Source organism: Triticum dicoccoides, chromosome 5A (assembly GCF_002162155.2).
Source record: "Triticum dicoccoides isolate Atlit2015 ecotype Zavitan chromosome 5A, WEW_v2.0, whole genome shotgun sequence".
NCBI lineage: Eukaryota > Viridiplantae > Streptophyta > Magnoliopsida > Poales > Poaceae > Triticum > Triticum dicoccoides.
Window position 1 is genome coordinate 584,670,909 of NC_041388.1, and position 13,777 is coordinate 584,684,685.

A 13,777-nucleotide genomic window follows, 5' to 3' on the forward strand; every position below is an offset into this window, starting at 1 on the left:
ATTGGATGTCATTGATAATGGGATCACATCATTAGGAGAATGATGTGATCGACAAGACCCAATCCTAAGCTTAGCTCAAAGATCGTGTAGTTCGTTTGTTGTAGCTTTTCTGAATGTCAAGTATCATTTCCTTAGACCATGAGATTGTGCAACTCCCGGATACCGTAGGAGTGCCTTGGGTGTGCCAAACGTCACAACGTAACTAGGTGACTATAAAGGTACATTACAGGTATCTCCGAAAGTGTCTGTTGGGTTGGCACTAATCGAGACTGGGATTTGTCACTCCGTATGATGGAGAGGTATCTCTGGGCCCACTCAGTAATGCATCATCATAATGAGCTCAATGTGATCAAGTGGTTGATCACGGGATCATGCATTACGGTACGAGTAAAGTGACTTGCCGGTAACGAGACTGAACAAGGTATTGGGATACCGACGATCGAGTCTCGGGCAAGTAACGTACCGATTTACAAAGGGAATTGTATACGGATTGATTGAATCCTTGACATCGTGGTTCATCCGATGAGATCATCGTGGAGCATGTGGGAGAGAACATGGGTATCCAGATCCCGCTGTTGGTTATTGACCGGAGAGTCGTCTCGATCATGTCGGCATGTCTCCCGAACCCGTAGGGTCTACACACTTAAGGTTCGGTGACGCTAGGGTTGTTAGGAAGACTTGTATGTGATTACCGAATGTTGTTCGGAGTCCCGGATGAGATCCCGGACGTCACGAGGAGTTCCGGAATGGTCCGGAGGTAAATATTTATATATGGGAAGTTGTCATACGGTCGCCGGAAAGGTTCGGGGGCATATCGGTATTGTACCGGGGCCACCGGAGGGGTTCCGGGGGTCCACCGGGAGGGGCCACCTCTTCGGAGGGCCTTATGGGCTGTATGGAGAAGGGAACCAGCCCAAGTGGGCTGGGGCGCCACACCCCCCTAGGGCCCATGCGCCTAGGGTTGGGGGAAACCCTAAGGGGGGCGCCTCCTTGCTTGGGGGGCAAGCCCCCCTCCCCTTGCCCCCCCCCTCTAGATCTCATCTAGAGGGGGCCGGCCCCCTTCCCCCTTCCCCTATAAATAGAGGGGTGAGGGGAGGGCTGCATACGACATCCAAGGCGCAGCCCCTCCCCTCCCCAACACCTCTCCTCCTTCATAAGAGCTTGGCGAAGCCCTGCCGGAGTACTGCAGCTTCATCACCACCACGCCGTCGTGCTACTGTTGGAGCCCTCTTCCTCAACCTCTCCCTCCTCCTTGCTGGATCAAGGCGCGAGAGACGTCCTCGCTCCGTACGTGTGTTGAACGCGGAGGTGCCGTCTGTTCGGTGCTAGGATCTTCGGTGATTTGGATCACGTCGAGTACGACTCCATCAACCCCGTTCTCTTGAACGCTTTCGCTCGTGATCTACAAGGGTATGTAGATGCACTCCTCTCTCCCTCGTTGCTATATGACTCCATAGATTGATCTTGGTGATGCGTAGAAAATTTTAAAATTCTGCTACGTTCCCCAACAGTGGTATCAGAGCTAGGTCTATGCGTAGTTACTATGCACGAGTAGAACAAAAAGTAGTTGTGGGCGTCGATATTGTCAATTTGCTTGCCGTGACTAGTCTTATCTTGATTCGGCGGCATCGTGGGATGAAGCAGCCCGGACCAACCTTACAGGTACGCGTACGTGAGACCGGTTCCACCGACTGACATGCACTAGTTGCATAAGGTGGCTGGCAGGTGTCTGTCTCTCCCACTTTAGTCGGATCGGATTCGATGAACAGGGTCCTTATGAAGGGTAAATAGAAATTGGCAATTCACGTTGTGGTTTTGGCATAGGTAAGAAACGTTCTTGCTAGAAACCTATAGCAGCCACGTAAAAACTTGCAACAACAATTAGAGGATGTCTAACTTGTTTTTGCAGCAAGTGTTTTGTGATGTGATATGGCCAAAGGATGTGATGAATGATATATGTTATGTATGAGATGATCATGTTCTTCTAATAGGAATCACGACTTGCATGTCGATGAGTATGACAACCAGCAGGAGCCATAGGAGTTGTCTTTATTTATTTATAACCTGTGTGTCAACATAAACGTCATGTAATTACTGTACTTTATTGCTAAAGCGTTAGCCATAGTAGTAGAAGTAATAGATGACGAGACAACTTCAAGAAGACACGATGATGGAGATCATGATGATGGAGATCATGGTGTCATGCCGGTGACAACGATGATCATGGAGCCCCGAAGATGGAGATCAAAGGAGCAAATGATATTGGTCATATCATGTCACTATTTGATTGCATGTGATGTTTATCATGTTTTACATCTTATTTGCTTAGAATAACGGTAGCTTAAATAAGATGATCCCTCGTAAAAATTTCAAGAAAGTGTTCCCCCTAACTGTGCACCGTTGCAAAGGTTCGTTGTTTCGAAGCACCACGTGATGATCGGGTGTGATAGATTCTAACGTTCGAATACAACGGGTGTAAGCCAGATTTACACACGCAATACACTTAGGTTGACTTGACGAGCCTAGCATGTAAAGGCATGGCCTCGGAACACAGAAGACCGAAAAGTCGAGCATGAGTCGTATAGAAGATACGATCAACATGAAGATGTTCACCGATGTTGACTAGTCCATCTCACGTGATGATCGGACACGGCCTAGTTAACTCGGATCATGTTATACTTAGATGACTGGAGGGATGTCTATCTGAGTGGGAGTTCATTGAATAATTTGATTAGATGAACTTAATTATCATGAACTTAGTCTAAAATCTTTACAATATGTCTTGTAGATCAAATGTCCCACGTTGTCCTCAACTTCAACGCGTTCCTAGAGAAAACCAAGCTGAAAGACGATGGCAGCAACTATACGGACTGGGTCCAAAACCTGAGGATCATCCTCATAGCTGCCAAGAAAGATTATGTCCTAGAAGCACCGCTAGGTGACGCACCCGTCCCACAGAACCAAGACGTTATGAACACTTGGCAGACACGTGCTGATGATTACTCCCTCATTCAGTGCGGCATGCTTTACAGCTTAGAACCGGGGCTCCAAAAGCGTTTTGAGAGACACAGAGCATATGAGATGTTCGAAGAGCTGAAAATGGTTTTTCAAGCTCATGCCCGGGTCGAGAGATATGAAGTCTCCGACAAGTTCTTCAGCTGTAAGATGGAGGAAAATAGTTCTGTCAGTGAGCACATACTCAAAATGTCTAGGTTGCATAACTGCTTGACTCAGCTGGGAGTTAATCTCCCGGATGACGCGGTCATTGACAGAATCCTTCAATCACTTCCACCGAGCTACAAGAGCTTTGTGATGAACTTCAATATGCATGGGATGGAAAAGACCATTCCTGAGGTATATTCAATGCTGAAATCAGCAGAGGTAGAAGTCAAAAAGGAACATCAAGTGTTGATGGTGAATAAAACCACTAAGTTCAAGAAAGGCAAGGGTAAGAAGAACTTCAAGAAGGACGGCAAGGGAGTTGCCGCGCCCGGTAAGCAAGCTGCCGGGAAGAAGCCAAAGAATGGACCCAAGCCCGAGACTGAGTGTTTTTATTGCAAGGGAAGTGGTCACTGGAAGCGGAACTGCCCCAAATACTTAGCGGACAAGAAGACCGGCATCACGAAAGGTATATGTGATATACATGTAATTGATGTGTACCTTACCAGTACTCGTAGTAGCTCCTGGGTATTTGATACCGGTGCGGTTGCTCACATTTGTAACTCAAAACAGGAGCTACGGAATAAACGGAGACTGGCGAAGGACAAGGTGACAATGCGCGTCGGGAATGGTTCCAAGGTCGATGTGATCGCCGTCGGCACGCTACCTCTACATTTACCTACGGGATTAGTTTTAAACCTCAATAATTGTTATTTAGTGCCAGCTTTGAGCATGAACATTGTATCAGGATCTCGTTTAATACGAGATGGCTACTCATTTAAATCCGAGAATAATGGTTGTTCTATTTATATGAGAGATGTGTTTTATGGTCATGCTCCGATGGTGAATGGTTTATTCTTAATGAATCTCGAGCGTAATGCTACACATATTCATAGTGTGAATACCAAAAGATGTAAGGTTGATAATGATAGTCCCACATACTTGTGGCACTGCCGCCTTGGTCACATAGGTGTCAAACGCATGAAGAAGCTCCATGCAGATGGACTTTTAGAGTCTCTTGATTATGAATCATTTGACACGTGTGAACCATGCCTCATGGGTAAAATGACCAAGACTCCGTTCTCAGGAACAATGGAGCGAGCAACCAACTTATTGGAAATCATACATACTGATGTGTGCGGTCCAATGAGTGTTGAGGCTCGCGGTGGCTATCGTTATGTTCTCACCCTCACTGATGACTTGAGTAGATATGGGTATGTCTACTTAATGGAACACAAGTCTGAGACCTTTGAAAAGTTCAAGGAATTTCAGAGTGAGGTTCAGAATCAACGTGACAGGAAAATCAAGTTCTTGCGATCAGATCGTGGGGGAGAATACTTGAGTCACGAATTTGGCACACACTTAAGAAAATGTGGAATAGTTTCACAACTCACGCCGCCTGGAACACCTCAGCGTAATGGTGTGTCCGAACATCATAATCGCACTCTATTAGATATGGTGCGATCTATGATGTCTCTTACCGATTTACCGCTATCATTTTGGGGCTATACTTTAGAGACTGCCGCATTCACTTTAAATAGGGCTCCGTGAAATCCGTTGAGATGACACTGTATGAATTATGGTTTGGGAAGAAACCTAAGCTGTCGTTTCTAAAAGTTTGGGGATGCGATGCTTATGTCAAGAAACTTCAACCTGAAAAGCTCGAACCCAAATCGGAAAAATGCGTCTTCATAGGATACCCTAAAGAAACTGTTGGGTATACCTTCTACCTCAGATCCGAAGGCAAGATCTTCGTTGCCAAGAATGGGTCCTTTCTAGAGAAAGAGTTTCTCTCGAAAGAAATAAGTGGGAGGAAGGTAGAACTTGATGAAGTATTACCTCTTGAACCGGTAAGTGGCGCAGCTCAAGAAAATGTTCCTGAGGTGCATGCACCGACTAGAGAGGAAGTTGATGATGATGATCATGAAACTTCAGATCAAGTTGCTACTGAACTTCGTAGGTCCACAAGGACACGTTCCGCACCAGAGTGGTACGACAACCCTGTCTTGGAAATCATGTTGTTAGACAACGGTGAACCTTCGAACTATGAAGAAGCGATGGCGGGCCCGGATTCCAACAAATGGCTGGAAGCCATGAAATCCGAGATAGGATCCATGTATGAAAACGAAGTATGGACTTTGACTGACTTGCCCGTTGATCGGTGAGCCATAGAAAATAAATGGATCTTTAAGAAGAAGACAGACGCGGATGGTAATGTGACCATCTATAAAGCTCGGCTTGTCGCTAAGGGTTATCGACAAGTTCAAGGGGTTGACTACGATGAGACTTTCTCACCCGTAGCAAAGCTGAAGTCCGTCCGAATCATGTTAGCAATTGCCGCATTCTATGATTATGAGATATGGCAAATGGACGTCAAAACGGCATTCATTAATGGTTTACTTAAGGAAGAATTGTATATGATGCAACCGGAAGGTTTTGTCGATCCTAAGAATGCTGACAAGGTGTGAAAGCTCCAACGCTCGATTTATGGGCTGGTGCAAGCATCTCGGAGTTGGAACATTCGTTTTGATGAGATGATCAAAGTGTTTGGGTTTATGCAGACTTATGGAGAAGCCTGTATTTACAAGAAAGTGAGTGGGAGCTCTGTAGCATTTCTCATATTGTATGTGGATGACATACTGTTGATGGGAAATGATATAGAATTCTTGGAAAGCATAACGGCCTACTTGAACAAGTGTTTTTCAATGAAGGACCTTGGAGAAGCTGCTTATATATTAGGCATCAAGATCTATAGAGATAGATCAAGACGCCTCATTGGTCTTTCACAGAGTACGTACCTTGACAAGATATTGAAGAAGTTCAAAATGGATCAGTCAAAGAAGGGGTTCTTGCCTGTATTGCAAGGTACGAGATTGAGCACGGCTCAATGCCCGACCACGGCAGAAGATAGAGAAAAGATGAGTGTCGTCCCCTATGCCTCGGCCATAGGGTCTATCATGTATGTTATGCTGTGTACCAGACCTGATGTAAATCTTGCCGTAAGTTTGGTAGGAAGGTACCAAAGTAATCCCGGCATGGAACACTGGACATCGGTCAAGAATATCCTGAAGTACCTGAAAAGGACCAAGGAAATGTTTCTCGTTTATGGAGGTGACGAAGAGCCCGTCGTAAAGGGTTACATCGATGCTAGCTTCGACACAGATCTGGATGACTCTAAGTCACAAACCGGATACGTGTATATTTTGAATGGTGGGGCAGTAAGTTGGTGCAGTTACAAGCAAAGCGTTGTGGCGGGATCTACATGTGAAGCGGAGTACATGGCAGCCTCGGAGGCAGCACAAGAAGCAGTCTGGGTGAAGGAGTTCATTACCAACCTAGGAGTCATACCCAATGTGTCGGGCCCGATGACTCTCTTCTGTGACAACACTGGAGCTATTGCCCTTGCCAAGGAGCCCAGGTTTCACAGGAAGACCAGGCATATCAAGCGTCGCTTCAACTCCATTCATGAAAGTGTTCAAAATGGAGACATAGAGATTTGTAAAGTACATACGGACCTGAATGTAGCAGATCCGTTGACTAAACCTCTCCCTAGAGCAAAACATGATCAACACCAGAACTGCATGGGTGTTCGATTCATCACAATGTAACTAGAATATTGACTCTAGTGCAAGTGGGAGACTGTTGGAAATATACCCTAGAGGCAATAATAAAATGGTTATTATTATATTTCTTTGTTCATGATAATTGTCTATTGTTCATGCTATAATTGTGTTATCCGGAAATCGTAATACATGTGTGAATACATAGACCACAACACGTCCCTAGTGAGCCTCTAGTTGACTAGCTCGTTGATCAAAAGATAGTCATGGTTTCCTGACTATGGACATTGGATGTCATTGATAACGGGATCACATCATTAGGAGAATGATGTGATGGACAAGACCCAATCCTAAGCTTAGCTCAAAGATCGTGTAGTTCGTTTGCTGTAGATTTTCTGAATGTCAAGTATCATTTCCTTAGACCATGAGATTGTGCAACTCCCGGATACCGTAGGAGTGCCTTGGGTGTGCCAAACGTCACAACGTAACTAGGTGACTATAAAGGTACATTACAGGTATCTTCGAAAGTGTCTGTTGGGTTGGCACGAATCGAGACTGGGATTTGTCACTCCGTATGATGGAGAGGTATCTCTGGGCCCACTCAGTAATGCATCATCATAATGAGCTCAATGTGATCAAGTGGTTGATCACGGGATCATGCATTACGATACGAGTAAAGTGACTTGCCGGTAACGAGACTGAACAAGGTATTGGGATACCGACGATCGAGTCTCGGGCAAGTAACGTATCGATTGACAAAGAGAATTGTATACGGATTGATTCAATCCTTGACATCGTGGTTCATCCGATGAGATCATCGTGGAGCATGTGGGAGCCAACATGGGTATCTAGATCCCGCTGTTGGTTATTGACCGGAGAGTCGTCTCGGTCATGTTTGCATGTCTCCCGAACCCGTAGGGTCTACACACTTAAGGTTCGGTGACGCTAGGGTTGTTAGGAAGACTTGTATGTGATTACCGAATGTTGTTCGGAGTCCCGGATGAGATCCCAGACGTCACGAGGAGTTCCGGAATGGTCCGTAGGTAAAGATTTATATATGGGAAGTTGTCATACGGTCGCCGGAAAGGTTCGGGGGCATATCGGTATTGTACCGAGGCCACCGGAGGGGTTCCGGGGGTCCACCGGGAGGGGCCACCTCTTCCGGAGGGCCTTATGGGCTGTATGGAGAAGGGAACCAGCCCAAGTGGGCTGGGGCGCCACACCCCCCTAGGGCCCATGCGCCTAGGGTTGGGGGAAACCCTAAGGGGGGGGCGCCTCCTTTCTTGGGGGGCAAGCCCCCCTCCCCTTGCCCCCCCTCTAGATCTCATCTAGAGGGGGCCGGCCCCCTTCCCCCTTCCCCTATAAATAGAGGGGTGAGGGGAGGGCTGCATACGACATCCAAGGCGCAGCCCCTCCCCTCCCCAACACCTCTCCTCCTCCATAAGAGCTTGGCGAAGCCCTGCCGGAGTACTGCAGCTTCATCACCACCACGCCGTCGTGCTGCTGTTGGAGCCCTCTTCCTCAACCTCTCCCTCCTCCTTGCTGGATCAAGGCGCGGGAGACGTCCTCGCTCTGTACGTGTGTTGAACGCGGAGGTGCCGTCCGTTTGGCGCTAGGATCTTCGGTGATTTGGATCACGTCGAGTACGACTCCATCAACCCCGTTCTCTTGAACGCTTCTGCTCGTGATCTACAAGGGTATGTAGATGCACTCCTCTCTCCCTCGTTGCTAGATGACTCCATAGATTGATCTTGGTGATGCGTAGAAAATTTTAAAATTCTGCTACGTTCCCCAACATCAATGTCTTCGGAGCCGTAATCGAGCATATCGGTTTAAGTCCTCAACAGTGGCTATGAAGTGGGAGGTGGGTGAGAAGCGAAATTCCCCGTCATCAACCCCCAGTTCAAACCGGATATAATTCGGTTGTGAGTCCCCTGCTAAGGAAAGGGTTTTTAATGAGTTCAGCACATCGCCTAAAGGTGAGTGCCGGAAGATGACCGCGGCGCCGAATTCGACGACCGGGGCCTGATCGGGCGCGGGCGCGCGTGGTTCAGAACCTGTGGCCGGAGACGAATGCGAGGTTCCGGTGACATAGATCATGCTCGAGGTTGGGTCTGTGTGCGACTCCAGCGCTGCTGAGTCTGCGGCTCCCGTGGCGGGATTGAGCTTCTTGTCCTCGGATGGGGCAATCTGCTCCGGATCTAGGGCCGGAGCACTTACATGTTCTATCTCCTGGGTATGGTCCGATGACAGATTTAGGTCATGCTCATCGTGGTGGCAGGGAGCGGCTGCCGTGGGCTCAAATCCGTCAAAAATCAAGTCTTCGCGGGTATCAGCAACATAGTTCGAGCTTCCAAACCTGACTTGATGGCCAGGGGCGTAGCTGTCGATCTGCTCTAGATGGCCAAGCGAGTTGGCCCACAGTGCGAAGCCGTCGAATACGAAGATCTGGCCGGGGAGAAAAACTTCCCCCTGGACGGCATTGTTGTAGATGATTAACAGGGCCATCGAACCTCTTAGAGACGACGCAGCGGAACTCTCAATGAAAGCACCAATGTTGGTGTCAAAACCGGTGGATCTCGGGTAGGGGGTCCCGAACTGTGCATCTAAGGTCGATGGTAACAGGAGACAGGGGACCCGATGTTTACCCAGGTTCGGGCCCTCTCTATGGAGGTAATACCCTACTTCCTGCTTGATTGATCTTGATACAAGAGTTCATCTACCATGAGATCGTAATGGCTAAAACCCTAGAAGCCTAGCCTGTATGATTATGATTGTCCCTATGGACTAGACCCTCCGATTTATATAGACACCGGAGGGGACTAGGGTTGTACAAAGTCGGTTACAGGGAAAGGAAACTTCATATCCAGACGCCAAGCTTGCCTTCCACGCCAAGGAGAGTCCCATCCGGACACGGGTAAGAGTCTTCGGTCTTGTATCTTCACAGCCCATTAGTCCGGCCCATGTCCAACAGGCCGGACGTCCGAGGACCCCTTAGTCCAGGTCTCCCTCGCCCGTGGCGGTTGAGCGCTCGATGACCCTTGATCGGTCCCCTGAAATTGAGAACATGCTCTTCCGCATTCTCCACGTCTACAAGGACCGCCTACATCATCGCCTCTCATCCATGTAGTCCTCCTCGTCGGACGAGTCTCTGACGACTCAATATAGTGCTCGTATATGTACCCTATATCCGAATACATTGCTTCAAAGAAGAAGGGCAAAAAGAATTAGCATCGGCATTTCACAGAACAGTTGCCGGGCATGGTGAGTACTGTAGGAGCTGATGGTACCTGCTCGGCGGTTTGGGGGAGAGGTGTGGAACGGCGGTGGAGAAGAAGCGGCTTTGATCCCTTGTGTACCGCCGGAGGTAACGGACTCGTCGAGTACCGGCAAGGGTTATTGTCGGTTATAAATCCGGCATATCTCGTAGTAGGGATCCTAAGCTAGGCGTCTTGGAGCGATGGTAACATGGACACGGATTTTACCCAGGTTCGGCCCCTCTTAATGGAGGTAAAACCCTACGTCCTGCTTTTGATTGTATTCATATGGGTGTTGTACAGGGTACATGTATCTACCACGAGATTGGTCTAATGAATATTAGTTGATCTATTGACTAGTCTGGCCTCGGTTTATATAGTGCACCAGAGGCCTAGGTTTTAGAGGAGTCCTTGTCTTGGGGGTCAAGTCTTATGTAATCCTCCTTGTATACGGCATGAGCTATCCGAAGTGGCCCATAAGTGAACCGTCATGGGTCCTTGGCCCGATCCAGCTGGTCGGAAGACGACGTGGTGAGTACCTCCTAGTACAGGACACCGTTAGTTATGCCAGGGCGGCTTGGATGGTGGAGCGGTGGCGATTGCAATAGAGAAAAGGGGAAGGAGAGAAAATGAGAGGATGAAGGTGCGGGGTCCGGGAGGGATTTTGGTGGGGTTTTGAGTGGGCCGGGGGTGTCGGAGTCCTACGTGTCTGCTCTTCGGACTCGAGCAAAGCCTCTAGTTTGTCTCGCGTTTGCGGGAAAAAATACGTTCGGACAGCTTGATGGATCGATATAATTTTGAATTGGATGACATAACACGTTCGAACCGCACGATCCAGATGTACGCGGGCATCACACAAGCTCTCGTGACTAGTTGGGACCTCGGACTCTCCCGAGCAGGAGCCCCTTCCCACACGCTCCAGCTGGTACTAGATAGGTTCTAGAGAACCAGCATTTGGACGGACAAAAGCGCCCGATGGAGCGACGCCAAATGCAGCCCCCACGCCGCGAGAATGACAAATGTACGAACGAGCACACACTTGCCGGAAAAGCTTCAAGCTTGAAACTTGAGAGTCTGTGCCCGTACCTTTCGGCGCTCCGTCCTCGTACCAGCAGGAGAGAAAACGAAGACGGCGAGCGCTTTGCGTCACGTGCCCGCGGACGAGGCCGGAGCGCCAAGGAAGGAACGCGCCGCCGCCGCACACGCGTCCGTCCGCCCGGCGGCTCGCCCGTCCACCTCGTATCGCCTTCCGCTGCCATCTCGTTCTCGTACCTGCCGTGACACACGAGCCCACGCGCGCGTCCGGCCGACCCTTCCTAACAGACGGCCAGGTTTAGACGGGCGAGCCAGCGTTCCCACCCGGCGAAAGATCTTTCTGCCCCGGAGGCCGGAAGGAAGTTTGCGCACGAAGTTGCAGGTTCAGACAACCTTTCCTCCTTCCTCCCATCGCTCTCTCTAGCTACTCCGACGAGCGGTAGGTACATACAGCGACTCTTCGTTCCTGTCGTTTCTCGCGCCATATGACCACTACGCTGCTTAACCAGGCATCGTTTCAGAGTTTGTACTACGAGATACCAGCACGATGCCGCCGCGGCATGGAAAAAGTACGCGCGCGCGGGCACTAACACGTCAACGGAGCCCTGGGCACCGTTGGTGCGGTTCGGCGCCGCGACAAAGCTTCTCCAGCCACAGGAACGAGACGCCCGCCATTGGAATCGTCCGCTCTTGATCTTCCACACGCCCAGCTCCTTCACCGCCACGGTTCATTCGCCCCGTCTATTCTTGGAACCTTCCCCGCCTTCTAGTTGCTGCACATGTTCCGTGTCATTCCTCTGAGTATTTATACGGCCTCGTGGTCCGACAGGTCCTCTGCAACAGTCAATACTTCAACTTCAACGCAACGCAGCACGGGCAACGTTGGTTGAACAAGGAGCTGACCGAGTCCAGCAATGGCGGCGAGGGCTGCATGTACCGGCCGGCTGCTCAGAGCAACCACCGCCAAGGACAGCCGTCTGCCATCGTCGTCCCCGGCGGCCAGCCGGCCGGCGTGCCGCATCCCGTCTCTCAAGTTCCCGTTCCTGTGGGACACCAGGGCGAGGCAAGGGAAGATCAGCCGCGCCGCCGAGCAGAGGGCGGCGCTGATCACCCTGGGAGCAGCCAGCGCCAGCACCACGGAGGAGAAACAACTCCTGCCGGGGGAAGCGAGCAGCGTAGATCTCCTGCTGCCTCTGGCGTACGAGGTCACCAGGAGGCTGGTGCTCAGGCAGTTCGGGGAGACGTGGCTGGCCCTCACACGGCGTCGCTGGGCCAAGGTCGCCGAGGCCGTCGTCCACCAGGGCATCGTCAGATGCCAATCGTTCACGCTCATCGGCGTCGCAGGATCGCTCCTCGGTTCAGTCCCATGTTTTCTCGAGGTAATTTCCGACAAGTGACCCTTTATGTCACTCACTTCTCAATCAAGTGTAACCATTTATGTGATGCAAATACTGTTCGAAGTCAGGACGTCCAAGACTGATCAAACTTTTTTATGTGACTGTATAGGGCTGTGGTATTGTTGTTGAGTCGTTCTTCTTGCAGTTCCGAGCCATGTCCCAGACAGTAGATCCAGCCGAGATCATCAAACTGCTCATCGAAGCATTAGGTACATGTTCTTCATCTGGCGTTCGCTTCAACATGAGCTTTGCGCAAACCATAGTACTCCATGTTACTAACTTGGGGACAAACTAATTCCTCTTCTTCCAGACATGTTTCTGATCGGCACTGCTCTGCTCACGTTTGCCATGGGGATGTACGGCATGTTCTACGGCTCGCAGCGCGTCCAGGAGCCCATCTACGAGAGGCTGAAGAAAGGGGCGAGGATCCGGTCCGTCACGCAGGCCAAGTCGAGGTTCGGCCACGCCGTGATCCTGCTGCTCCAGGCCGGCGTCCTCGAGAAGTTCAAGAGCGTGCCGCTCGTCACCGGCCTCGACATGGCCTGCTTCGCCGGGGCCGTGCTCGCCTCCTCCGCCGGCGTCTTCCTGCTGTCCAGGCTCTCGGCGCATCCGCAGTCATGCAACAAGCAAGCCTCCTTCGCGTGAACGTGTCCGATGTCACTGCAAAACATGCAATATTCGTTTGTTCTTTCATTTCAAGTTAGCGAAGCAAGAAATAGTACTTACTAATAGAAAAACCAAAACCTGTGATGCTCTTGTGCCTTTTTCGTCTTTTCCCTCACTGCTCGTAGCGGTTTAATTTGTAGCTTGAGAGCAATGTCAATAAAGATTCTCGGGGTAGGAAGAAAAGGTACTGCAAAAATCATTTCGGAGCGACTCTCGTACTCTTTTGTGATCAACCACGTAAAAACTCGTGGTGCGTTTCACCTTCACGTTGCCTCCCGAAATTTCAGTGGCCGCGTTCCGGCATCGACTGGGATGGGCGGCCGAGTGCTTTCGATGGCGAAGGCGTGAGTGACGGTACCTGTGGCGCCGCGGCGTCGGCTCTTCCCTATTCCGACCGCGCGCGGATTCTGCTCCGCCACTCGCCGTCGCACTGCCGCTTAGGGGAGGGAAGAGGCAGTGTGGCGCGCGCGACATCGTAACATCGGCCAACCTAGCTACCCACGCGAAGACACACACTATTGAAAAGAACGCATCGTCGAGGTTATAACCAACCAGTATTGTCATCACTCCTCTGCGAGCCATCAATTTCGATTTCAGCGTTGACGACCACCAACGCAACCCTTATCAGACAGTCTACCACCTGCGCTGGCGATGAGACACCTGAGACTTAGATGATGAACCTTGCATGAGAAAAGCGTTGAGC

At 50.1% G+C, this 13,777-nt stretch overlaps 1 protein-coding gene across 2 annotated transcripts; it reads left to right on the forward strand.

The window, feature by feature from the left end:
• The first annotated feature begins 11,557 nt into the window (after positions 1–11,557).
• LOC119303071 lies at positions 11,558–13,252 on the forward strand. 2 transcript variants are annotated; one of them, XM_037580160.1, is made up of 4 exons: positions 11,558–11,750; positions 11,841–12,390; positions 12,518–12,617; positions 12,719–13,252. In XM_037580160.1, exons 2-4 carry the CDS (start codon positions 11,926–11,928, stop codon positions 13,051–13,053), a joined length of 900 nt encoding a protein of 299 aa, XP_037436057.1. In that variant the 5' UTR covers positions 11,558–11,750; positions 11,841–11,925; the 3' UTR covers positions 13,054–13,252. The 2 variants fall into 2 exon arrangements, with proteins under 2 accessions (XP_037436057.1, XP_037436058.1); XM_037580161.1 differs by having other exon boundaries at positions 11,558–11,737.
• Positions 13,253–13,777: the final 525 nt, after the last annotated feature.

Coding starts and splice junctions, on each gene's coding strand:
- LOC119303071 (XM_037580160.1), top strand. CDS start 11,926: ATGGCGGCGAGGGCTGCATGTACCGGCCGGCTGCTCAGAGCAACCACC. Junction 12,391..12,517: donor CAGTCCCATGTTTTCTCGAG/GTAATTTCCGAC, acceptor GTGACTGTATAG/GGCTGTGGTATTGTTGTTGA. Junction 12,618..12,718: donor ACTGCTCATCGAAGCATTAG/GTACATGTTCTT, acceptor CTCTTCTTCCAG/ACATGTTTCTGATCGGCACT.